This window comes from Dendrobates tinctorius, unplaced genomic scaffold (assembly GCF_039654945.1).
Source record: "Dendrobates tinctorius isolate UK_male_01 unplaced genomic scaffold, ASM3965494v1 ptg000004l, whole genome shotgun sequence".
In the NCBI taxonomy this organism is placed as follows: Eukaryota; Metazoa; Chordata; class Amphibia; order Anura; family Dendrobatidae; genus Dendrobates; species Dendrobates tinctorius.
In genome coordinates, this window is record NW_027361672.1 from 4,041,398 (window position 1) to 4,069,378 (window position 27,981).

A 27,981-nucleotide genomic window follows, 5' to 3' on the forward strand; every position below is an offset into this window, starting at 1 on the left:
CAGGATGTAATAGTGGCTACAGAGCAGATTTTTTATTTTCAATTTCCCCTCTCTGTTGTGGAGATATTAACAATTTGGCACCTAATGCATTAAAAAAGTTAAGTCCCTGTGGGTGTTATCAGACGGTTTTCACCAAGGGTATGTACTTCTAATTACTTGTAGAAGAAGAGATCCAGCGCCATTGAATAAAATCAAAAACTTTATTTGTGGTCATTAAAAAACAAAATAGCTGCTATACCATATCCAAACAGAATGAACCGGAGGAAGAGTGGCAATGGGGGATGGAACATGTTGTTTCGAACATAACGCGAGTTCTTAGACTCAAACCCTTCCTACGGTTCATTCCGGTTGAATATATCACAGCAGCTATTTTGTTTTTTAATGAACACAAATAAAAAGTTGTTCATTTTATTGGATGAAGCTGGATCTCTTCTTCTGCCAGTGATTACCCCAGCATCAGGCAGAGACGGGATCCTGTGCTTCTTTTCGAGTACAAATCCTTTTTTTTTTTCTTCATGTACGTCTAACTACATGATGCTAACCAATTGTAAGCAGGCAGCGTCACTCAAAGGAAAGAACACGTCCAACCACTGTTTAGAGCAGGTTTCTCTGCTGTGAAATGTAATGATACAGACTTGATCTCCTGGTCTAACATCCTGCATGATTTCTATATTATTCCCATAGTCCAAAATTAAGGAAGGCTAAATCCACTTCAAAATACTGAGCTTAACATAATCTATTATGGAAGGTACCATAACGATAAGAAGTAAAAGAAATTAGAAAAATAAGATACAACCCTGCGCCCTATGAACGCCATTTCACAATAATGCTTCTTTCAAGACACACCCCACGGAAGAAGCATTACTGCGAAACGGCGCTCGTCGGGCGTATGGTTGGGAAGCTGCTTTTACCCCACTGCACTGTCCCACGGAAACACCCTACACCCAACAGGTAAATTTACCTTATACAACGCTGCCAAATGGGTGTCTGTTTTGTTGGCTTGCTGGGTAAGGATCTCCCTATTATGTACTTCATTTACATGGCTCAATTTCCTCTCTAGATCTTGCTAAGTCTACACTGGCAGTTTATTTTTGTAACCCCCCTCAGTTACTCAATATCTATGGGAAGTAGCTTGAGACCTTATATGTTTTGTTTTTCATAAGGATTCACTTGATATATATCCCCCCCCCATCCCATTTTTCCCCACAGTGCATTGGCTTATGTTGTTCATCTGTCCCTTTCCACCCTTTTATTGGAGGCCATTCCTTTCCCCTGTCTTGTTATTCTTTTGTAAACCAATGAAGATATACCTTTTATCTCATTTTTCTAGTTTCTTTCACTTCTCATCGTTATGGTACCTTCCATAATAGATTATGCTAAGCTCATGATTTCTGTACTGTGGGTGGAGGGAGCTGTGCAGCTGAATTTAGCCAAGTCACATTACAAACCATTCTATCAGCTCTCCTGATTACTGCATTTGTCAGCATCACATTTATATCTGATTTGCTCAAGCAACTTGTAATCACTTTGCAGACAGATTAGCCTGTTACTATGTCTCACACAGGAGAAACCTGCTTGTTCTGGGCTACTCCTATGGGAGACGTAATGAGACCCTGTAATGAGAGATGTGATTACTGGCACATCTCTGAAAAGACACTGTGGGGAAGGTGCAGTACAGAAAAGGTGACTGGTAGGAAAGGAGGAGAGCTGATAGAATGATTTGTAATGTGACACAGCTAAACTGCCCATCCCCCACCCCCACACTGACACATGCAGGAGATCAAGGCAGGATCATTACATTTCACACGCTAAGAAAACTGCTCTAAGCTATTGTGGTGAGTGTTCTTCTTTCCTTTGAGAATTGCTGCTTGCCCATGATTGCGCAGCACCATATACTGGGGAAGAAGTACACAGCTCCAGTGAAAACTGAGAACACCCAGTTCGACTTAAATTTTTTTTATTATTAGGTGCCAAATACTTTAATTTCTAATATCTCCACAATGGAAAAGCAAAAACAAAAAGTTTGATTCCGCTCAGCAGCCACTATTACATAGTTTATCTAGTTCAGTTTGAAGTATTTGATGAAATATCCTCTTTATGAAATCAGTCAAACTCGTGAAACCCATTTTTTCCCTTAACATTTAACAAAATATTTAATATATTAAAAGAAAAAAAAAAATACTGTTACTTGACATCACAAACCCAATACAGCAGGACTTTGGGTCTGTATTTCCGTCATTGTTGAAGTCAGCTGATCAGCGACTATTTCCTGCCTGTCAGGGTTCAGCAACAAAGCAGTCTTTACCTTCTGTATGACAAAACAGTCGCCGTATGTTACCGGTCAAAGCCTGAAAGTAACTCACCCAATGTCCAAGCAAAGTAATATTTCGGTTTACAAGCCATTGTGGAAATATAGAGGTAAACAAGCTTCCAAAGTAAAGAAGATTCCTCAATGAACTTGTCGTCCAACATATACATAAGCGGGACAGCTTTGGATACAGTTAGGAAGAGAATAAGTGACACCACACAAATCAGGAGTTTGGTAATCACAGCTTTCTGGGGAAAAATTAACAAAACAGCAACAGTTAAATAAATACAATGTTTAATAACGCCGCAATTTGACATTTTGATCTTTAAGATAACAAAGCCATACGAGGCCTTGTTTTTTGCTTTACAAATTATAGCTTTCAATGGCACCATTTCCCTTTATCATATGAGGTCCTCAAAAATGGGGGAAAAAAAATTCACATTGGAGGAACAGTGATGCAAATTCGTGATGGTTTTTGGGGGTTTTGTTTTTACAGCTTTCATTGTGTGATAAAGGTTATTAATCGTTGTACACCAAGTTGCGTGTTACTTATACTACTAGAAGCAGCCTGCATGGCCCACTATTGTCTGTAGTGTCTCCGGGCTTTTCTTCCATCGATCCAACATCCAGCGGATCTTGAGGATTTACGTGCCCAAGTGCATTCAGCATGGCAGAAAATCCCTCAGACAACCATTAATAACCTCAATAAAAGCATGCCAAAGTGTGTAAGCGCCGCTCATACTTGAAACTCAACTATACAGAATAAAGCGAGACATTTTGTAAATTATTGTTTGAAGTTTTTCATCATTAGCATGTCTACCGATCAATTTACATCTTGGTGTTGCAACTTCAGTGTTGAGGAGTGTGTGTGTTTAAAATTAGTAATCCTACATGCCATTTTTTTCCCTAATTGAACACCAGAACTACTGTTTTTTCAGTTATCACACCTCCCTAAAAATGCATAAAATGTGTTCAAAGGTTGTTTATAACCTAAAATATTATCAATAAAAACGTCTAAACCGCTGGAAACAAAAGTAAGTACACCCCTAAGTGAAAATGGCGAAAGTCCTAAAGTACACAAGTATTTTCAGTTTACAATATATTTCTCAATATACAGAAAGCAATATGGAAAACTAGTACATGGTATAAATGTAGTGCTTACATTAGGAGAAGGGTCTGTAAACGTAGTAGAGTCTTTTCCTTTGATTCCTGCTAATTTTGATTGTATATGTCGACCTTCAATGAAGCCAACATACTCATTGAAATTGCTACATGGCCCAGCCAAGATACTCATAAAATTAAGATGGTAGCTAATGTACTCCAGAAAAGTTGGTTTTCTCCTGCAAAATTAATCACAGCACAAACTACAGTAAGTAACAGTAGTATTTAGACTGTTCCCCAATATCATTAGTACAAGCTGTGTGAGCACCGACAGGTATAACTAGTACATAAAATACAACTAATCATAAAATCACAATAGATCCATTGTCAGCAATTCTATTGTCTCACACTATAGATCTTTCACTGGACTATGCAGATCTAAAACAGCAATTGAATAATTTAAATTAAATTGTGAATGTTTTCAGATTAAAGGAAATGTGTCAGCAGGATTCCACACCCCAGTCTATATGTGCATGCAGCACTTTGAAAGACAAGTCCAGCAATACCTTTACTTGACCAGTCTATTCCTCCACTACTGAGAAAATAGTGTTTAAATTGGCATGAAAATGAAACTGAAGAGTTATTTGTAGTTTTGAAGCCTCTGCCACTCCAGCTCTATTCCGCGCCTATTCCGCCTCCTCCTGCTTTACTGACGGCTCCTTTGCCTAAAGTCACACAACAAAAATGCTATCTACCAAACAGGAGGAGTTGACACGGAGAAAATAAGAAAATAAGATACAACCCTGCGCCCTATGAACGCCATTTCACAATAATGCTTCTTTCAAGACACACCCCACGGAAGAAGCATTACTGCGAAACGGCGCTCGTCGGGCGTATGGTTGGGAAGCTGCTTTTACCCCACTGCACTGTCCCACGGAAACACCCTACACCCAACAGGTAAATTTACCTTATACAACGCTGCCAAATGGGTGTCTGTTTTGTTGGCTTGCTGGGTAAGGATCTCCCTATTATGTACTTCATTTACATGGCTCAATTTCCTCTCTAGATCTTGCTAAGTCTACACTGGCAGTTTATTTTTGTAACCCCCCTCAGTTACTCAATATCTATGGGAAGTAGCTTGAGACCTTATATGTTTTGTTTTTCATAAGGATTCACTTGATATATATCCCCCCCCCATCCCATTTTTCCCCACAGTGCATTGGCTTATGTTGTTCATCTGTCCCTTTCCACCCTTTTATTGGAGGCCATTCCTTTCCCCTGTCTTGTTATTCTTTTGTAAACCAATGAAGATATACCTTTTATCTCATTTTTCTAGTTTCTTTCACTTCTCATCGTTATGGTACCTTCCATAATAGATTATGCTAAGCTCATGATTTCTGTACTGTGGGTGGAGGGAGCTGTGCAGCTGAATTTAGCCAAGTCACATTACAAACCATTCTATCAGCTCTCCTGATTACTGCATTTGTCAGCATCACATTTATATCTGATTTGCTCAAGCAACTTGTAATCACTTTGCAGACAGATTAGCCTGTTACTATGTCTCACACAGGAGAAACCTGCTTGTTCTGGGCTACTCCTATGGGAGACGTAATGAGACCCTGTAATGAGAGATGTGATTACTGGCACATCTCTGAAAAGACACTGTGGGGAAGGTGCAGTACAGAAAAGGTGACTGGTAGGAAAGGAGGAGAGCTGATAGAATGATTTGTAATGTGACACAGCTAAACTGCCCATCCCCCACCCCCACACTGACACATGCAGGAGATCAAGGCAGGATCATTACATTTCACACGCTAAGAAAACTGCACTAAGCTATTGTGGTGAGTGTTCTTCTTTCCTTTGAGAATTGCTGCTTGCCCATGATTGCGCAGCACCATATACTGGGGAAGTAGTACACAAGGGAATAGAGGTGGAGTGACAGAGGTTTCAGATCTACAAATAGTTTTTGTGTCTCATTTCCCCATCAATGCAAATGCTAACTTTTCAGCAACAGAGGAATGGACTGGCCATGTAAAATTATCACACTACATGCACATATAATTTAGAAGGGAATCTGTCAGCATGATTTCACTCCCCTGTAAAAGATACACAAGACTTTCCTGATATTAATGTTAACACCATTACCGTAGTTATGAGTTTTAAAAAGAGGAAAAAGGTGGCACTGTCCCATGAAACACTTTTTAATTGAAAAAACCTTTAAAAAATGGATGCAGTAAGGTGCAAGCTCAGTGGAAGAACGATGGCCATTTTGCACGCACTGGCGCTTCAACAGGTCCAGGCACCATTAGTTATTCCAAGACAAAAAGAAAAATGGAGTTCTATACACAATATATGTAAAAAAGTAGATTTTATTGTATTTTAAAAAAATTACAAAATTGTGACTAAAGAAATCATACAATAATACAAAGACACATAACCCAAGTAAGATTACATGGATCCAGGGCATATAACATATCATATCATATCATTCTAAAAAAGCACAAGAAAACCTGTGTCTAACATCATAACTTAATCCCTTATATCATTGATCGCACTTATGACCATGGAATAACCTAATTGTGATGGCGTATCATATCAAGGGACCAGCCATAATTACACAAGAGAATCTTTTTGAAAAAGCTAACGCGAAACGCGCGTCAAGGGGTGGCACGCGGCACCCAGGCACTTTAACACCATATTTATGGGTAAGCACTAAACTTTACTTCACACAGTATTTAACCCTTTTATATCATTGTTATGGTGTCCTTAATGGCTGTACTTAGGGCTGGTCCCTTGATATGATACGCCATCACAATTAGGTTATTCCATGGTCATATGTACGATCAATGATATAAGGGATTAAGTTCTTATGTTAGACACAGGTTTTTGTGTGCTTTATGTGCTTTTTTATAATGATATGATATATGCCCTGAATCCATGATTTTTTTAGTCCCAATTTTGTAATTTTTTTTTAAATACAATAAAATCTACTTTTTAATATATATTACTCCATTTTTCTTTTTGTCTTGTTATATCTTGGAGTATACATTACTGTCCTTCGGTACCTATGGGTGAATATAATGGTATAAATCTACCATGAGTGTGTGTATATTGTAGATGGTACCCATATCTGTTTTGGGAGTTTGTTTATATTACCATTAGTTATTCTAGCTGCATGTCCACATGAGGGTGGGTATTTTTTCTATCTAAATCTTCGAATATGAGTTTCCTGACACTAAATCACATTCTACAATACAACAGAAAGTGCTTACGATATAGCATCTTTTAGTTGTTGCTTGCTGAGCAGGTCAGGGTTTTTGCATATTCCTACAGGGAATAGAAGGCAAAAAAAAAATAAAAAATTAGCTGCTTTTTTTTATCAGATCATTTTTTTTTTTTTAAATCTGCGGTAAATGTAAATGTTCCAGATGTCCGTCACCCTAAAGGATGAGGATTGCTAATCCTAACAGGTTTCCAAAGGAAATTTCCTTTCTTTTCTCTGGTCTCTGACAGGCGGCTGCAATCATTACGTTCCACTGGTAAAATCTGCTCTTCTCACCTCTCAATGTTTTACATTTAAAGTCACTTTAATTAATCATAATTTCTAAAATACTGTAGTAAAGTAAAGTACTGCAGTGTGCAGGCGCTAGGAAAGGTCAGAGAGGTCCGGCGCCTGCGCACTGCAGTACTCTGCTCAGCCCTCAACAGGACATAGAAAGTATGCCTGCGCAGGAGTGCAGCATGAAGCAAGGAGGAGGGCATCATCTGTAGAAAATGGGAGGCGCTGGACCGCGACACCCATCGGATCGGAGCGGATCCCCAGGTGAGTATAATCAAACTCGTTTTTCTTATCTTTCAGGTTACATTGAGGGCTTATCTACAGCATTACAGAATGCTGTAGATATGCCCCTGATGGCAGTGGCACAAGCTCATAAGGCAAAAATGAGGTGACAGATTCCCTTTAATAGTGAAGCCAATTAATCGCAGCTTTTATGCCACAAAAGTGGAGTAAAAGCGTTCAAAATATGCAAATTATTGGTGCAACACAGACTTGCACAAATAATCTGCAGCGTGTGGTGTTTTCACGCCACTTTGAATCAGCTCCGCCAAAATGAGTATAGCTGGGGCTGAGCTGGCACCGGAGTGATCATGCCCGCCCATCTGATTTAGGAAAAGTGGCAGTGGTAGATACTTAAGAAATGCTACTCCAGTCCCTGGAGGTGTGCGCCTCTTAATGAATTCATTGCTTCTTTTACTCCATCAAGACTGGAGTAGCATTGGACTATACTGCCGCATCTACAAAGTCTCAAACTGGGAGCAATAGAGAGAAAGGACAGCGACCCTGTGGATAACAGTCCTTTGATTCTAAAGTATTAGTATCATAGCAGCCAGGACACTGGTAATCACCTATATACAGTCATGGCCAAAAGTATTGACACCCCTGCAATTCTGTCAGATAATACTCAGTTTCTTCCTGAAAATGATTGCAAACACAAATTCTTTGGTATTATTATCTTCATTTAATTTGTCTTAAATGAAAAAACACAAAAGAGAATGATGCAAAAAGCAAAACATTGATCATTTCACACAAAACTCCAAAAATGGGCCGGACAAAAGTATTGGCACCCTCAGCCTAATACTTGGTTGCACAACCTTTAGCCAAAATAACTGCAACCAACCGCTTCCGGTAACCATCAATGAGTTTCTTACAATGCTCTGCTGGAATTTTAGACCATTCTTCTTTGGCAAACTACTCTAGGTCCCTGATATTTGAAGGGTGCCTTCTCCAAACTGCCATTTTTAGATCTCTCCACAGGTGTTCTATGGGATTCAGGTCTGGACTCATTGCTGGCCACCTTAGAAGTCTCCAGTGCTTTCTCTCAAACCATTTTCTAGTGCTTTTTGAAGTGTGTTTTGGGTTATTGTCCTGCTGGAAGACCCATGACCTCTGAGGTAGACCCAGCTTTCTCACACTGGGCCCTAAATTATGCTGCAAAATTTGTTGGTAGTCTTCTGACTTCATAATGCCATGCACACGGTCAAGCAGTCCAGTGCCAGAGGCAGCAAAGCAACCCCAAAACATCAGGGAACCTCCGCCATGTTTGACTGTAGGGACCGTGTACTTTTCTTTGAATGCCTCTTTTTTCTCCTGTAAACTCTATGTTGATGCTTTTGCCCTAAAAGCTCTACTTTTGTCTCATCTGACCAGAGAACATTCTTCCAAAATGTTTTAGGCTTTTTCAGGTAAGTTTTGGCAAACTCCAGCCTGGCTTTTTTATTTCTCGGGGTAAGAAGTGGAGTCTTCCTGGGTCTCCTACCATACAGTCCCTTTTCATTCAGATGCCGACGGATAGTACGGGTTGACACCGTTGTACCCTCGGACTGCAGGGCAGCTTGAACTTGTTTGGATGTTATTGGAGGTTCTTTATCCAACATCTGCACAATCTTGTGTTGAAATCTCTTGTCAATTTTTCTTTTCTGGCCACATCTAGGGAGGTTAGCCACAGTGCCATGGGCTTTAAACTTCTTGATGACACTGCGCACAGTAGACACAGGAACATTCAGATCTTTGGAGATGGACTTGTAGCCTTGAGATTGCTCATGCTTCCTCACAATTTGGTTTCTCAAGTCCTCAGACAGTTCTTTGGTCTTCTTTCTTTTCTCCATGCTCAATGTGGTACACACAAGGACACAGGACAGAGGTTGAGTCAACTTTAATCCATGTCAACTGGCTGCAAGTGTGATTTAGTTATTGCCAACACCTGTTAGGTGCCACAGGTAAGTTATAGGTGCTGTTAATTACACAAATTAGAGAAGCATCACATGATTTTTCGAACAGTGCCAATACTTTTGTCCACCCTCTTTTTTATGTTTGGTGTGGAATTATATCCAATTTGGCTTTAGGACAATTCTTTTTGTGTTTTTTCATTTAAGACAAATTAAATGAAGATAATAATACCAAAGAATTTGTGTTTGCAATCATTTTCAGGAAGAAACTGAGTATTATCTGACAGAATTGCAGGGGTGTCAATACTTTTGGCCATGACTGTATATATATATATTACATCTTAAAAAGGAGTCTGCCACCACAAATGCCGTAGTGTGGTCAGGTAGTTCAGTGCTCCTCTTTGTCTAGCTCCAAACCCTCTTAATTGACAGCTCTGGCTTCACAGGTGCCAGGGAAGGGGGGAGATATATGAAGAACAGGTAGATTCCAAGCCCCTGTGCTTGGTTTGAACCGTCATTTTGTGCTGATAGACTTCCTTTAACTATGCGTCACAATTTATTATGGAAAAAACCCATTAATATACAATCTTTTACTAATCAATCTCTAAAGTGATGTAACAGTTTATCATATAGTTTCACACTAATTTTGCTGTTACAGTCAGTTAGAAGTTGCTTAATTTCCTATTGCAGTCACCAGTCATGAACATTAAGAAATTAAGTACCCTGAAATATTGAAGGCTGAACCGTGGTCACAACTCTTCATGTGACTGCAACTCGGCTTCAGATTGAGAAGGTGCCAACCAATGGAAGTGCTCTCCAGCCAGGGTATGTGCGTCTTTCCAGCAAAGCTCATCGCTTCAGTAATCAAAACTTACTAACATGCACTCCTCAACATTGAAAGTGCACCACCAAGAGGAAAATTATGGGAATCACAGGATCGATAGGCATGTTAAGGATGTGTAAGTGATGAAAAAATGGCAACAACATTTGCAAAAAATCTCAATATACTGGAGGCCATAAGAGGAAAACTATAAAGCCTTCATGAGGCATCTTCATACTGATAATATTGATTATAATCATTATAATGTGGGTGATACAATGCGCGGTAGCAAGTCCCCCATAGTATTTATTCATGTATGCTAACAGTCTTACATTGATTTGGCTGTGGAAGCTGTAGTACAGCCATTTCTCAAATGTCCCAGGAGCCATTTTTCAACTCTACTGCACCAGGCTGCATTATGCTTGTACTACTGTGAGCAGCCTGAATGACCTAAATATGTTAGCATGGTCTGCAGGGTCTCTGTACTTGTCTCCCATTGAGCACATCTGGGATGTCATTGGTCAGCAACTGCAAAGGGAGCTGCCAGCAACGTATTTTGATGATTTGATTGCCAAAGTGCATTCTGAGTAGCAGAAAATTCCACAGACAACCATTCATAACCTCATTGTTAGTACACATAGGTGTGTAAGCACATGTATTTTTGCAAATTGCACTCACACTCGAAACTTAAAAAAAATCTAAAATGTTACGCAAATTTTGTCTCCATTTTTCAATCATTTGCATATCATTCACATGGCTATCCATCCTGTGATTTCCAGAATTCCATGACGCTTCCGTTTAGGGTTTAAAATTTAAATGTTGAGGCATGTATAAAAAAAAAAAAAAAAATATCAGTCAAATTTTTGTTCTGTGTAATGTTAGAAGCCTTTGGACACAAATACATCAAAACAACCCTTCACAACATTTGATGTAAGTTTACGCCTTGGTCAAGAAGGGGTCCAACACGCCTCCCCCCCCGAAGGTCATCGCAAGGGCCCGATTGTTGGTCTAAATAGGCCCCTATATAGCAACAATCACCATAAAAAAAAAAAAAAAGATAAAGCCCCATAAAGGAACTAAGTAAAAAAGAGAAATGTAAAAATTAATAGCTCCGAGTTATAGTTAAATTATAAGTGTTGCAGTCCCATTGTCAGTATGCTTTGTCTCTACATTGGACAGTGTCGGACTGTGTAGGGGCAGGCCTAAAAAACAAGGGCTATTGTAACACTGAGAACCTAGTGTTTCATTTTATTCGCAAATTTCTAGGAAAAAATAACAGAATAGCACAATACAGATTTCTTAAATATTAAAAGCGGTATTTCAATCTCCAAGATCTTATCCCACATTTCTATGTCTCTTTACTCATGTGCAGGTAATTAGGCATTAAGTTACGACCATTAATATAGTGACAGTTAGCTAGTTGCTAGTGGTCATAACCAGAGATGGGCGAACTCGAACAGTAAAGTCGGTGTCTGTACCAAACATACTATTTGGGCACAGATGCCGAACACTGACTGCAGGAAGTCCGTGTTACTGTTCGGGTTCGGCCCCCCGAACACCAGGTGTTTGTCGCGCTGTCATGTGCAAATCACCGCCGGTCAGATAGCCGTGGAGCCCACCGCTGTGATCAGAGGTATAAAGTTTACCTCTGGTCATTGGTGTCAGCTGATGGGACTACTCTTCCAAGCCAAGCCGTTTTTTTTTTTTAATTATTTATTTACAGCGCAGGTGCCAACCGATGAATACTTCCATCATCTGCTCCTGCTCTCATTGTCATTAGCGGCAGCAAGCGTCGGCTGATGGGAGTAGTCCCACCAACTGACACCAGTGACCGGAGGCAAACTTTATAACTCAGATTACAGCTGCACGCTCATACTGTTAACAGTGTGGGAACTGCGGCTATCTGAATGGCGGTGATGATTTTACCGCTGATCAGAAGCGGCATTTGCCGTGCTGTCATGTACATGACAGCATGGCAAACACTGGATGTTCAGGCTCCCCATTCAAGTGAAAAGGGTCCGGGTTCTGTTCTGGTACCTGAACCCGAACTTTTTGTAAGGCCGAGATCACACATGCGAGGAATACGGGAGAGTCTTGCATGTTAATACCCGGCACTGCCGCCGGCACTCGGATCAGAGAGTGCGGCCGCATAGCAATACATGGAGCCGCACGCTCCGCTCCCGAGTGCTGGTGGCAGTGCTGGGTATTGAAATGCGAGACTCAGCCATATTCCTTGCATGTGTGATTTCGACCTAACTGTTCAATCGAACCCGCCGGACCCGAACATCCAGGTGTCCGCCCATGTCTTCTCGTAACTATGGATACCCAAGGTCCTGCGATGCCTGCACATGAGGAAAGACATAGCAAATCAAAAAAACTATACTAGTTTTCTAATTGGAGTTATTGGCTAGTATTAATATTATTACACCTACTACATATTGGAATAGGATCTTGGACATGGGAATACCCCTTTAAATAAAAAAAATTAAAAAGTTAAAAATTATTTTTTACTGAAAAAGTATACAATCCTATCAATACCTTGTGGAGTTTGCAGTTATTAACTCCTAAATTATCATCAATACAGCTTTTTATGACTTCCCAATCTGAGGAAAGCACTAAATAGGAGTAGGGATCCAGCACTGAATGGGTTGCTTACTGGGCTTCTTGCTGTACATTAGTTCTGATAATATCTGCCAGTCCTCTCACTTATGCACTGTATAACCTCTCCTTACACTCCATTAAGAGACTTCTTTCGGTCTATAGTACATTCTGCAGAAAGCTGCCATTCAGTATTGAGGGTTGGGGCTAGACAGAGCTGATGAATAGCATAGACTATTTCAGCAGCTCTACACTGAGGTACTGGCAGAGCTGCAGCAGAAAAAAAACTGTTTTATCAAAACTACAACAGCTAGTTTCACACTAGCGTTTATTCGACGCAGCGCACGGTGCCACTAAGCCCCGCCCCCTGCCCGCCCCATCCGGTCATGGCCGCCTACTATCGCACATGGACGCTTGCGATCTGCGCACCCTATCTTCAAAAGTGCGCAGCGCACGCCAAAATCCTACTAGCACACGGCCAGCGCACCCTATGCTAAAGATAGGGTGCACAGATCGCAAGCGTCCATGTGCAATAGTAGGCGGCGATGACCGGATGGGGCGGGGCTTAGTGGCGCTGTGTCGAATAAACGTTAGTGTGAAACTAGCCTTAGTCAATGAAATTGCATGGATCAGGTCTCTGCCCCAACTTTGTGATGTTCTCTGGTGCTACAGCAAATGATTAGTGACAGATTCTCTGAAAGACCCTTATTCTATGGTGACATTTTTACAATGCTGTAAAATAAAGCAGTGTAAACAGCAAGCCTGTGGAGCGGTGAACAGCTGTGTTGGACAGTCCTTGCTCCTGCTTTAACTGGAGGGATCGGAGTAAGCTCTGATCACAGGCACTCGACTCTTGATCACTATGGTCAAGAGCAGCAAAATCAAAGCTGACTGCACCCTTCAAAAAGATTGCCAGGTTTCCTATAGATTTGACTGTGACTAGGGGTCCCCAGTGCAGTCTGTCCTGAAAACCGAAAAAGGACCCAGAGTTGTCTGTTCACCAAAGGCAAATTTTGATGTGCCAACAGTTGCTGCTAAATGACCATCAATCAGCTAAATACAAGCTGATCGGCGATTGTGTAATATCCTGGTTTGTCGAGCGGAACAGAACTATATGCACACAAAACCACCATTAATGCGATTGTTCTGTGCGCAGAGAATATCATAATCAGCAGCACATCTCTGGTCTAAACGGGGTGCTGTGCTGCCAATATTAATGATTTTAATGCCAGAATAAATGATCCAATCACCCATCGCACGCACATTTGCTTGTTCGGAAGGTGACTGCTGACATGTTTAACCCCTTCACCCCCAAGGGTGTTTTGCACGTTCATGACCGGGCCAATTTTTACAATTCTGACCACTGTCCCTTTATGAGGTCATAACTCTGGAACGCTTCCATGGATCCTGGTGATTCTGACATTGTTTTCTCGTGACATATTGTACTTCATGTTAGTGGTAAAATTTCATTCAAATAACTTGCGTTTATTTGTGGGAAAAATGGAAATTTGGCGAAAATTTTTAAAATTTCGCAATTTTCCAACTTTGAATTTTTATGCCCTTAAATCACAGAGATACAGCACACAAAAAACTTGATAACTAACATTTCCCACATGTTTAATTTACATCAGCACAATTTTGGAACCAAAATTTTATTTTCGTTAGGAAGTTATAAGGGTTAAAAGTTGACCAGCGATTTCTCATTTTTACAACACCATTTTATTTTTAGGACCACATCACATTTGAGGTCACTTTGAGGGGTCTATATGATAGAAAATACCCAAAAGTGACACCATTCTAAAAACTGCACCCCTTAAGGTGCTCAAAACTACATTCAAGAAGTTTATTAACCCTTTAGGTGCATCACAGGAATTTTTTTGAATATTTAAAAAAAAAAAAAAAAAAAAAAAAAAAATGAACATCTAACTTTTTTTTTTACAAAAAAAATACTTCAGGTTCAATTTTTTTTATTTTACCAAGGGTAACAGGAGAAATTGGACTGCAAAAGTTATTGTGCAATTTGTCCTGAGTACGCTGATACCCCACATGTGGGGGTAAACCACTATTAGGGCGCATGGCAGAGCTCGGAAGGGAAGGAGCGCCGTTTGACTTTTTCAATGCAAAATTGGCTGGAATTCAGATCGGACGCCATGTCACATTTGGAGAGACCCTGATGTACCTAAACAGTGGAAACCCCCTACAAGTGACCCCATTTTGGAAACTAGACCCCCCAAGGAACTTATCTAGATGTGTGGTGAGAACTTTGAACCCCCAAGGGCTTCACAGAAGTTTATAACATACAGCCGTACAATTAAAAAATCATATTTTTTCCACAAAAAATGATCTTTTCACCCTCAATTCTTATTTTTCCAAGGGTAACAGGACCCTAAAAGTTATTGTGCAATTTGTCCTGAGTACGCTGATACTCCACATGTGGGGGTAAACCACTATTTGGGCGCATGGCAGAGCTCGGAAGGGAAGCAGCGCCATTTGACGTTTTTGGCTGGAATTGAGATCGGACATCATGTCGCGATTGGAAAACCCCTGATGTACCTAAACAGTGGAAACCCCCCACAAATGACACCATTTTGTAGACTAGACCCCCCAAGGAACTTATCTAGATGTGTGGTGAGCACTTTGAACCCCCCAGTGCTTCACAGAAGTTTATAACGCCCGGGCGTGAAAATAAAAAATTTGTATTTTTTCCACAAACATGATCTTTTAGTCACCATTTTTTTATTTTCCCAAGGGTACCAGGAGAAATTGGACCCCAAAAGTTGTTGTCCAATTTGTCATGAGTACGCTGACACCCCATATGTGGGAGAAAAACTACTGTATGGACACACGTCGGGGCTCGGGCGGGAAGCAGTGACATTTTGGAATGCAGACTTTGATGGAATGGTCTGCGGGTGTCATGTGCGTTTGGAGAGCCCCTGATGTGCCCAAACAGTGGAAACCCCCAATTCTAACTCCAACCCGAACACCAACACACCCCTAACCCTAGCCCTAACCCTAACGGAAAAATGGAAATAAATACATTTTTTTTATTTTATTATTTTTCCCTAACTAAGGGGGTGATAACGGGGGGTTTGATTTACTATTTATGGCGGTTTTTATGTTTGGCAGCTGTCACATGCTAAAAGACGCTTTTTATTGTAAAAATAGTTTTGCATCACCACATATTGAGAGCTCTAATTTTTCCGTATTTTGACCCACCGAGTCATGCGAGGTCTTATTTTTTGCGGGACGAGTTGACGTTTTTATTGGTACCATTTTCGGGCACGTGACATTTTTTTCATCACTTTTTATTCCGATTTTTGGGACGCAGAATGAACAAAAACCAGCGTTTCATGAATTTCTTTTGGGGGGGGGGGGTGCGTTTACACCGCTCCGCGTGCGATAAAATTGATAAAGCGGTTTTATTCTTCGGGTCAGTACGGTTACAGAGATACCTTATTTAGGTCGTTTTTTTATGTTTTGTCGGTTTTATGCAATGAAAACTATTTTATATAAAAAAATTATTATTTTTGCATCGCTTTATTCTGCGAGCTATAACTTTTTTATTTTTTCGCTGATGATGCTGTGTGGCGGCTCGTTTTTTGCGGGACAAGATGACGTTTTCAGCGGTACCATGGATATTTATATGCGTCTTTTTGATCGCGCGTTATTACACTTTTTGTTTGGCGGTATGATAATAAATCATTATTTTTTGCTTCGTTTTTTATTTTTATTTTTTAAGGGGTTCGCTAAAGGGGTTAACTAATGGGACAGTTTTATAGGGCGGGTCGTTACGGACGCGGCGATACCTAATATGTGTACTTTTATTTTTTTTTTTATTTCTAAAAAATGGATTTATTTGGGGGAATATTTTTTTTTTTTTCTAATTTATTTGGCGATTTTTTTTTTTTATTTATTTTAACACTTTTATTTTATTTTTTACTTTATTAAATAGTCCCAGGTGGGACATCACTGTCCTGTGACAGATCGCTGATCTGTCACATCACAGATCACTGACAGATCAGCAATCTGTCACAGGCACTGCAGAAGGCTTCCTCATGCCTGCGATTTGCAGGCAATGAGGAAGCCAGCTTCCTGCAGGCCCCCGTCGCCATCTTGGATTCGGGGGCCTGCAGGAAAGGAGCCCCCCGCAGCAGCGCTGCACATTGCGCTGCCGTGGGGGGCTCAGGGAAGCAAGGAGGGAGCCCCCTCCCTGCCGATGCTTCCCTTTAACCCCCGGTACACCGCGATCATGTTTGATCGCGGTGTGCAAGGGGTTAACGTGTCGGGGGCGGTCCGTGACTGCCCCTGACACATTGTGCCGGGTGTCAGCTGTGATAATCAGCTGACACCCGGCCGCGATCAGCGGCGCTCACCAAGTGGGCGCCGCTGATCGCGGTAGACGTACTATCCCATCCATGGGCATAGGGGCCCGGGTCCCATGGACGGGATAGTACGTCTCATGTCAGGAAGGGGTTAAACAAGCTGATAATCGCCAAACTAGAGTCTGTTTCTGATTATTAGCTCATCTAAATGAACCTAAACCTTAGGTCACAAAAAACAACCATGAAAAACAGCAATTCCTTAATAGATTATAATAATATTAATGCAGGGGAGGCATGGTTCACACTTTCCACAGCGCTCTTCTTATCTCCGTTGGACATTTAGTAAAACCAGAAAAGGTGCGCTAGGTAGGATAACTATACATTAGGTTAGGGTTAGAGGGTCGACCTGAGGCCCAAACAAGTCTTGTCAATAAGAGTATGCACAACATCTTTTAGATTCCAGCATAACCACATTGTTTTTGAAGCAGAAGACACTTAAGGAAAAACAATTTTCCTTAAGCACCTCCTTTGATATCCTTTGCGCCGATTTCGTATCTGCTTTGCTGCAGCATTTTTGGTTGATATACAGTTCTGGCAAAAATTAAGAGACCACTGTAAAAATTTCAGTTTGCCTGATTTTTCTCTTTAAAGGTATAGGTTTGAGTAAAATGTAAAGTGTTCCTTTATTCTATAAACTACTGACAACATGTCTCCAAATTTCCAAGCAATACATTTTGTTTTGTTTTTTTCTAAAAATGAGAAATGGGCAAAATTAAATAAAATTACCAGTGCTTTCAGACCTCAAATATTGCAAAGAAAACAAGTTCATAATCATTTAGAAACAACAATACTAATATTTTAACTCAGGAAGAGTTCAGAAATCTATATTTTGTGGAATAACCATGATTTTTAGTCACAGCTTTCATGCGTCTTGGCATGCTTTCCACCAGTCTTTCACACTGCTTTTGGGTGACCTTATGCCACTCCTGGTACAAAAATTTAAGCAGCTCTACTTTGTTTGATGACTTGTTACTATCCATCCATCTTCCTCTTCATTACATTCCATAGGTCTTCAATGGGGTTCCGGTCTGGAGATTGGGCTGGCATTGACAGGGATTTGATGTGGTGGTCCTTCATCCAGACACTGATTGACCTAGCTGTGTGTGAATGGTGCATTGTCCTGCTGGAAAAAACAGTCCTCAGAGTTGGGGAACATTGCCTGAGCAGATGAAATCAACTGTTTTTCCCATAAAACCTTGTATGCGGCTTGATACATATGCCCTTGGCAAAGCTGAAACTTAGACTCATTAGAGAAGATTACCTTACTCCAGTCCTCTATGGTCCAATCCTTATGGTCATTGGCAAACTTCGCTTCTCATTGATGAAAGTCTTTTTTCTAGCTTTACATGACTTGAGCCCTGCCTCTAGGAGCCTGTTAATAACTGTTCTTGCCATGCACTTCACCCCAGCTGCCATTTACCATTCCTTTTGTAGATCACTTGATGTCATCCTGCAGTTGCTGAGTGAAATTCAAATAAGATGATGGTCATCCCCAGTCAGTGCAGAGTCGCTTTCGCCCTCTGCCAGTCTCTAGCTTTGTTGTCCCCAATGTCTTCTGCTTGACCTTTTTGTAATTGCCTGCCGTCTTAGAAATTTTAAGGATGGAGGTAACATGACGCTCACTGTATCCCTCTGCTAGTAAAGCCAGAATTGAGCCCTTCTTTTCCTCACTGAAGACTTTTCTTTCCAACTCCTTTGGCATGGATAAAAGTTATTTTTCATTCCTATTACTTCTGGGATATTACTAGCACTTGTTTTCCCATCCAGCTTGTCCTATTGCAAGAGGATTGTGAACACCACAGCAGGGTGTTTTTATACTTTCCTTCATTAAATAAGATTTGGTTCAGGTGATCACCTAATCAGAAGCACAGTGACTAGAATGAGGTGTCCTCTGGGTGGAATTCAGCTGACACTGGAATGGAATGGCTGTCAGACATATAGAGAAGCTGATATTTATAAAACTGTGCAGTGATCTCTTAATTTTTACTAGAGCTGTAAAAATTAAGTGGCAGCATCCAAGCACCTTAATAATATTCAGGACCCTTCTTACAGTCACTTCATGGTTTTCAAAGCTTGAAGCAGTTAAAAGAAGTGAAAAAAAAAAGACAGAATGTAAGACCAAGTTGTTCTGACATTGCTGTACATGTGTTCATTCTTTTGGGCTTTTATTGATATTTTTTATGGGGGTTCCAGGCGGTATCTGCCTGGGAAAAAACGTTGTGTACATGCACCCTGAGGCTGTGTTCACACGTAGCGTTTTTTTCGCGAATTTGCCAAAAAAGCTGCTCAAAAAATGCTTAAAATAAGCTTCCCATTCATTTCGCACTTTTTTGAATATTGATGCGTTTTTTTTACCGCGAAAAAACCGCTTCGCGGTAAGAAAAACGCAGCATGCTCATTAATTTCGTGGAAAATTCCGCGTTTCTAGCTATTTTCTTTGTGTCTGGAAACGCGCGGAAAAAAGGCGTGTTTTCTGGGAAGGGAGTCCGTTTTTTATGCAGAAATTTCTGCATACGTGTGCACATAGCCTCAATGTTACACTTCATGGTTTTCTTGTAGTAATCTTGTAATGGAGGAACCTGATGGGTGACAAGACAGAACTCGGATAACGATACTGTAACTAAGGAGCTGTGTGTTCACAGAATGGCCAGCAAAAGTGGAGTCACTACCATTAAGTGAAATGTGTACACAGACCTGACTGCTGTTCACTTTTATCAAGGAAAACAATGTCAAGTTTGACCTGGCATTTCTTTAACCTAATGGCATATTCATCAGCACAGCGTGTGCCCTGTTGATTAATCGGCCACAGGTGTTAGTATGCATTGTTCATACATCTCACCCACTTACATCAGACAAGTAAATGAGAATAAGAACATTGGCAATTAATTCTCGTAATCCTAAGGTGGTAACAGGATGTGAAAGATAAGGGAACACTTCTGTTTTAGGGCTGGGGATGATGATGACACAGACAGCACAAGCTGACAACTTTCTCCCATAGGAGTCATCAAGTCATTTCATAACAGAGACTTTTATAAAGGCAGAAAATTTGCCCAAGTCCCCCTCAAAAATCAAAGCTCCCCAAAACTAGAAGGTTCTACTCAGTTTCTGTTCCAAAAAAACTCTACAAAAAGACTTTGTGTGCACATAGTATTTTTGCTAAGTTTTTCGAGTGGAAACTCACCAAAATCCTCCTAAAAAAAATACAAGGAGTTTCCGCTTTAGGTCCAAACACTCAGCAAGAAGACGCAGTGTGAACAGACCCTTAAGCTGCTGTTCATAGCTAATGCTCGGGCAAGATGGCTGTCCCTCTAATAATGTAATGTAAAGACAATGAATTACTAATAAACAAAAAGCATCAAAAAAATAATAACAGATTAACTCAAAACAGGATGTGTCAAAATATATTAACAAGATCCATTGCTCTTATCATATAATGCTTCTAAATGGTTCGAAAAATCTAGCAGCTGTACAACCAATGGCCCTCCAATAAAATAACACATCTTACCGTCATGTAGCTGGAAAGCCAAAGTGGTGATTTTTTGTGTCACAATCATCAAGGGACTGCAATGAAAAAGTATACTGCCATTAGACAGATATCTACAAATCTGTCCTACTTCCAAAATGAAAGGCAATTAATATAATAAAAAAGATCCATTATTTTAATATATGACCATGCAATGTCTCTTCATGGCGTCTGCTATGTATGTCACCGGAGACAATTAAATGCATACATTTTCAGATCTCTCACTCCCCTCACATCCCATTTCCTAATGTGTCCATCAACAGCTTCATTAGAATGCGGGCATATCATCGAACCTACTAAATGTCAGACTAGCGAGGAAGTTGTTGAATGGCAAAGTATGCAGCAAGCAGAAGGAATACATAAACAATACATGGAAAAAAGTACAGAATGTGGACAGCAAGACATCACACCCATATGTTCCTGCTAATACTGCAATTTATGGCTAATATTGGTCTTCAGTGAATTCAGATTTTCCCATCATTGAGGTGACAATTGGTGCTCATAAAGTTCTATGTAGAACTGTAACTGTTATTTCAGGAAAACTTGCAGCAGAATATCTGTGTCTGAACTCAACCTCTCTATAAAATTTTACAATCACCAACTATCTAAGAAATGAGAAAATCTGTCTTCACCGAATACAGATTTCACTCATGAATTGAAAGGGAATGATCAGTCTAGGAAGAGAAAGAAGCAAAATTTCTCTTTTCGGATAGATTACAAAGTTGCTTATTTTTATGTGTACTATTGATTTATGGAATAATTAAAATGACAGTTACTCAGTAATACCAAAAGGCATTTTAGAAAGAAGGGAAAAAAAAAAAAAAAAAAAAAAAAAAAAAAAAAAAAAAAGATATTCCGCATGACAGAGACAAAAAAAAGCACAGTCCAACTAAGGAAATGTGAACACATCGGCTTTTACACACGCATGCTTTTTGTTGGTGCAGAGTACAGATTGTCTTCACAACGGAAAGCGCCTGAAGAATGGCCGGATCACATCCTTTGCCTGCTTGTTGTCTTTGGAAACATGAAGGTTATAAGACGCTCAAAAGACTGAAATGTAAAGACCAAGTCACATAGAATCTTAGCTTCAATTCAGAATTTTTCTTTTTTCTAACAAAGAAGTCCCGTAACCATTTGTCTTGTGGTAATCGCTGACAGTTTTTGTTCTAAATTCAACAATAATGGATCCCAGTTATTCTGGAATTTTGCACAAAATCTAAAAATGCTCTTTATTGTTATCTTTCACCTGCTTAGTAACTTTTTAGTCTTATGTTTAGTTAAAATGTTGCAAAAATTGATCCAAATTATCAGGCATATAAAAAATAAATGCAGGAGGGGGACTGGAGAAAATTTGCAACAAATTTGTGACGTTGAGAAGTTGGAAACGATAAATCAGGCGCAAACATCTGGAAATCCTAAAGTCTACCCAGAGCGGCACAGTTAAAATAAAACGCACATAAAAAATTACAAAAGAGGAAAAAATGGTAAGAAGAAAAAGATGCAAATAAAAATAGACGCAAAAGGGAAAAAAAAAAAAAAAAAAAAAGTTTAAAAAAAAAAAAAAGTGCAAATACAATAATGAATCTGGCCACAGTGTGAGCAATTTCCCCTTTTTCAGAGTTAGTCCCTCTTATTATTCAGGCCATATGATCATCATGCAAATGTACGGATCAGAGTTACAAAACTGACATCAGTTGAACTAGACAAATGTTTTTACAAAAAAATAAAATCTTGGTTGCATTTATTGTAGATCCATAAAAGCACTTCAAACAAAATCAAAAGGCAACACAACTAACCCATTTTGGATTGCAATTTGATAGCAAAATAACAGTCATAGTATAACAAATGTAGGCAGGTAGCTCTATATCGTGCCTGACCAACACCGATGGAGGGCGCACAAGAGCACATGTGCAGAATAATGAGGTGTAGAAGCACTTGACAAATCACATGTACACCGCCTCCCAACAATGTTCACATGACACGGGGTAGACAAACAACAAGAACAAATACATATCATATTAAAATCCAAAACGCCTCGCTGGTGAGAAGCCTTTGATTGAGATCACCAACTCGAAGAGGGCATTAACCCATTCAATGTCTTGCACTGCGAGGGAGGACATTTTTTGTTGATGAACAGAAGCACGATGGGCAGAAATATTCCTATTAGATTCATTAGACTCTAACAGGAGGTGACCAGACACATGCCCACAGGAAAAATGCAACAAGGAAAACTGCCCACACGGACAAAACAACAACATTTATCACCTCGGCCAAAAGACCTGTAATATTTTATATCGCTCTGGAGCCTGTGCAAAGTGTGACCCCAGCTGTACCGATAGGACGTTATTATCACCTCCCCACTGACCTGTAATATGTTATCTATGCTGCTGCCAATTTCCATTTTTGCTTTTCCGTTTTTTTTCCTCCACTTCTTCCCAGAGCCATAGCTTTTATTTTTCTGTCCAGATTGACATATGAGGACAAGTTTTAATTTACATAATTTATTTTACCACATAGTGTTCTGAAAAATGGGGGAAAATGCCGATTGTTAGCGGACGGTCCTGGCTGTAATACACAGCCATCACCTGCCAGGTATGAGGAGGGCTCACTACGGGACCCCCTCCATACACCCACTTCCAACATACACCATACCTGTACGGTGGATATTGTGAAGGGGTAAATAAATTGTTTTAATAAACTGTTATTTTGTTCGTGTGGGCATTCATGTCTGTGGGCATTTTTCATGGAACTCTAATAGGAATGTTTCTGCCAATTGTGCTTCCGTTCATCAATGATCAGAGACATCTGAAAGAGGCCTTCTAAAGCTAGTTTATAAAGCGGAGGTAGTGCAATATATTGAAGGTGTCCTGATTTACATACAGTAGATCAAATATAGGATATTAGAATTATAATTTACATACTTATAGATTTGGACAGTTTCTCCATAATTATATGGAGAAAAAGCTTGATACATGTCCAAGAATAAATAGCAAAAGGCATACATTGTTTGGATAGGTATACATATATATAGGGGGCAATGTCACCATCATACTGTTTATAGAGGGAGTATGGGGGGCATTGAACTGTCTATGGAGGTCTTTGGGGAATCATACTGCATATAAAAGACATCATATTGTATATAGGGGCTATGGAGCCATTAATGTGTACAGCTGGCTATAGAGCTAAAATACTGTGTATAGGGGGGGGGGTGACAGGGTCACTGGCACAGTGTATGAGGGGAGATATTTGTTACAGTGCATAATGACGTCAGTGATGTGAAATCAGGTGATGTTTCCTCCAGCACACTACGTGTTGAGAGAGTTAAACTAAAGTTGCTTACATGGGCACCATAGAGTGGGTGGGTGCTCGCCATATCTCCTCCTGCAGAACCAACACCAGCTTGTGTACTGACAAGACCTACGATGATGTCACAGTCATGTGATCATCACATGGTTAGGTTAAATAGATGAACATGAGAGTCAGTGGGTGTTGTGTCTTGGGAGAGGAGGAAGTCCCACATGGCTCCAGGAGGAGCTATGGACTTTGTGTGTTACCTGTGGGTGATTCCTGCAGGGAAAAGACTCTTTTGAACTTTATATTTATTTTGTTTTGTCATTAGGCCAGAAAGGCCACCTTTGCTTTATTCAACGCTGCTATGGTTTATGTTGCAGGAGAAAGGTGTGAGAGCTGCAGACGTGATGAAAAAATTCAGCCAAATGAGGCTGAGTCCAATCACCAATACACAGGTGGGTGCCAATCCCGCTGGAGAGCACAGCAACAACAATAGAGAAAAGGGATTGAAGGAGGGTGCACCCTGTCGATGAAGCGGTTTGGAGTGCCTCCTTCAATCCCTTTTCTCTATTATGAAATATGTTGTCTTTTAATAAACCAGCAAGCAATTTACCTCAAGAGACGTTCTGAAGTCTACCTGTGCAAGCATCCAAGTGAAGCAAAACCTCACAAGGGCTATAGGACATCATACTGTGCATAGGTGGCAAAAGACCATCACACCATATACTGTATAGGTGACTATTGGGGTATTATACTGCATATTGAGGGCTGTGTGCCATCAAATTATGTATGTGAGCTAAGGAGTAAAGGGTATGGAGGTTTTAGGGCATCAAACGTACATAGGGGGCAATCAATCTGTGCATAGGGGTCATTATACTGTAAGTAGGTGGTTATGGGGCATCAGACTATATAGGGAGATTTGGGACATTATACTGTATTTAAGAGCCATGTTCACCAACATACTGTATTATAGGAATGAAGGTCACTATCAAACTGTATATTGGGGCTATGATCACCAAGCTACTTTATATAGGGAGATATCGGAACATCATACTGTGTACAAAGAGCTATGTGGCCATCATACTATTAATATCGGATATGGGGCATTATACTGTGTATAAGGGCTATAATACTGTGTATAGGAGGAATCCACTGTCGGTGGAATGTACTGTGGGGCCACCATACTGTGTATATAGGAGTATGGGGACATTATAGCATGCATGGTAAATTATATTGTATATAAGGGACTGTTGTGAACACTTTGGACCTGACTTCTAAGTTTGGGCTCCCTCTGGTGGTTGCTGCGGGTAATGGAGCTGGTCAGGTTGACAGAAGTCAATCACCTGAAGAGGGAGATTGGAGGTCAGGTGTTACTACCTGGGAGGATTTAAGTGAGCAAGTTTCCCTCGGTTGTTGCTTGTGATTTGGTTTTCTTCCTGTGCATTTTGAACTCCGCTTGCCCCCTGCTTGGTCCTGCATCATTCAGATAAGTTATTTGTTTGCTGGAATCTTTTTGCATTTGATTCAGTTTTTGCCTTTCTCTGCTTTCTGCTTTGCTGTGTGGGTTCAGCATTGTTCCCTGCTGGGACCGGTGCTGGACCCCATTCCATATGCCACAGCTTATGTAAGTCTGTTCAGTATTGCTAATCCCCTGTTATATAAGTATCTTTTGTTTTGCTTCCAGTTCACACCCGAATTCTGATCTAGTGGGGGAAGAGGTCATGTGGCCTCAGTATTTTTGCATATCAGACATGTTGGATTTTTTCTTAGTTTTTTTCCGTGATTGCAGACAGTATCTTTCCTGTCCTATCTAGACAGTTTGGGCCCCATCATTTGCTTACTCTACTTTCTGCCTGTGTTTGTGCCTCATCTTGTCTCACCGGCATTATGTTTGGGGGCTATCTATTCATTTGGGGTTCTACTCCGGGGCAGTTTAGCTTTCCCCATTCTTGCTTTAGACTCATTTAATTGTTTGGCTGTGCCGAGGCGTGTAGGGCACCGTAGGTACGTCCCACACCTAATTCTAGTTGTGTTGTTAGTTTTAGGAGTCTGCAATCCGCTAAGTTACCAACCTATCTCGTTGCCTAGCTTATTCCCCGGCTATCCTCCTCGGTGACCTAATCATAACAGGGGACTATGGGGCATCATACTATGTATAGGGGAATTATCACGACACAGCTGTCGGGTGACACGGGACCACGGGCTCTCCCCTGTCCCTAACACTAGGGGGCACCCTAGCTCACCCAGCTCCCCGGGATACTTTAGATGGCGAAGATGCCGGGGCCTCCGCCCTTGCCTCATCTCCTAAGTTAGCCCTCCGTCTGTTCTCCTCCCCCACAAGGGAAGAAGGTACGCTACTGTGCACCATAGTACACCAACCCGACAAACAAGCCAACGCGGAAGAGAGTTAAAAGAAAACTCCAGGAATATAAAATATTCACACATATGTAACAAAGGAATGCATCGGGGTGTGAAGGTAGGAGAATAAACCAAAAGAGAGAAGGATAAGGAATTAACATGCATACAATCCAAGCAAGAGTCACTAATAACTCCTCCAACTCTCCTTCTCATATGAACTCCTCTCCCACAGTTAGCCATGCACAAATGCTAGCTCTGACAAAGATTAGTAACAGAGGCCAGATTATAAAGGGGAAGGGAGTGGCAGCTGTGAGCACAGAGTTTTCCAACATAGCCAATTTTTTAACCCCTGTTCTGCCAGAAGAAATAAACACATTTAAAATGGAGAATTGCTTCTTCTCAGTGCTGGAATAGGAGCAATCAGACGCTGCGGTCTTCTGGCTCTACACTGTCGCGGTAAAAAGAGCACTCTAATGCAAAAAAAGGTTTCAAAGAAATATCTTCTTTATTACTTAACACATAAAAAACAGTGATGTTTCAACTTGCATTTGAGTCTTTATCAAGCTTGATAAAGACTCAGATGCGAGTTGAAATTTTTTTTCATGTTTGAAGTAAAAAAAAAAAAATGATCTATTGAAACAATTTTTTGCATTGGAGTGCTGTGGTCCCTTTCTACTTATTTGTCTTGTTTAAGGCCAGTGTACTCAGGTCTTATGAGTTTAATCAAGTCGATCCATTTAATGGCATAGTGCTTGAAGTATAATACAGCGGTGTGGGGAAATAGAGCAGACAGGACAGCATAAAGTAGAAAAAGCGGGGTGGTAAAAGTTCATAAGGATTATGGTTCAGACATTTCTGGCCCTTCTCCCCGCTAGTGGAGGATGTGTATCGCCCTCTGGGCTCCTCCTATCGGTTCCTGGATCACTTTCCCTCCTGGCTTCCACACTCCGTGATATTCCTGCTCTCATCATGGGAAACTTTAACATCCTTATTGATAATTACCTCTCAACATCTGCCAGTCATTTTTTATCTCTAACTTCTTCTTTTGACCTTTCACAGCTTACTAACTCTTCTACGCATGAAGTAAATACGCTGGACCTGATCTTCTCCCGATTCTACTCACTGCAGGATTTTACTATCTGCCCTCTCTCGCTCTCTGATCACAACCTTCTTTCATTCTCTGTAAAAAAAAAAAAATTTTACACCCCACTCAGGACACCGCTACCACACTTATAGGTGAAATCTAGGTGCAATTAATACCCAGAAACGTATTAAGAATTTGCAGTCACCATTTGGTCCAATCTACTGCCTCTCATGTCCAGACTCAGCTCTGAAACATTATAATAAAACAGTGTAAAATGCACACAGATTTCCTGCAAATTTGGTTCTGATACGGTCACTTGCTGACCAGTGGATCTGATACAGTTGATATTTCTACGATATTTCCCGCTTTGTCAAAGGATTTATCAGGTTAGTAAAAACTGAGTGCATACTATAAATATCAATCGGATAAGACCCTTTTTGCGCTGATTTCTCCTACAGCTTTATCGTTGACTCTACAGATATTGGCTTACTAAAGTCTCTAACAAGCGACTAACAGCTAAATCTAATGGCTACTACTGCATGCTGATTTTCCTAGATCTAACCGCAGCATTCAAGACTGTGGATCACCAGCCACTCCTCATTATGCTCCCCTCTATTGGTCCCAAGGATACTACGTTACAGACTGCTCCTTCACTGTATCCTTTGCTGGCTCCTCTTGCTCATCTCTTCCCCCAACAGTCATGGTTTCTCAGGATTCAGTCCTTGGTCCCCTCCTCTTCTCTATATACACCACCGGTATTGGACAAACCATCAGTAGATTTGGTTTCTA

General features: G+C 40.6%; 1 protein-coding gene across 1 annotated transcript in view; it reads right to left on the minus strand.

Annotated features, from left to right (window-relative positions):
• The window catches only part of LOC141081555 (lysophospholipid acyltransferase 1-like), a 72,796-nt gene that overhangs the window by 11,823 nt on the left and 32,992 nt on the right, over positions 1-27,981 (minus strand). The window contains exons 5-8 of the mRNA XM_073566110.1: positions 20,442-20,497; positions 6,682-6,736; positions 3,471-3,648; positions 2,364-2,556 (exon numbers count right to left, since the gene is read on the minus strand). Of these exons, the coding sequence (XP_073422211.1) occupies positions 2,364-2,556; positions 3,471-3,648; positions 6,682-6,736; positions 20,442-20,497 (482 nt within the window). The remainder of the gene's footprint in view (positions 1-2,363; positions 2,557-3,470; positions 3,649-6,681; positions 6,737-20,441; positions 20,498-27,981) is intronic.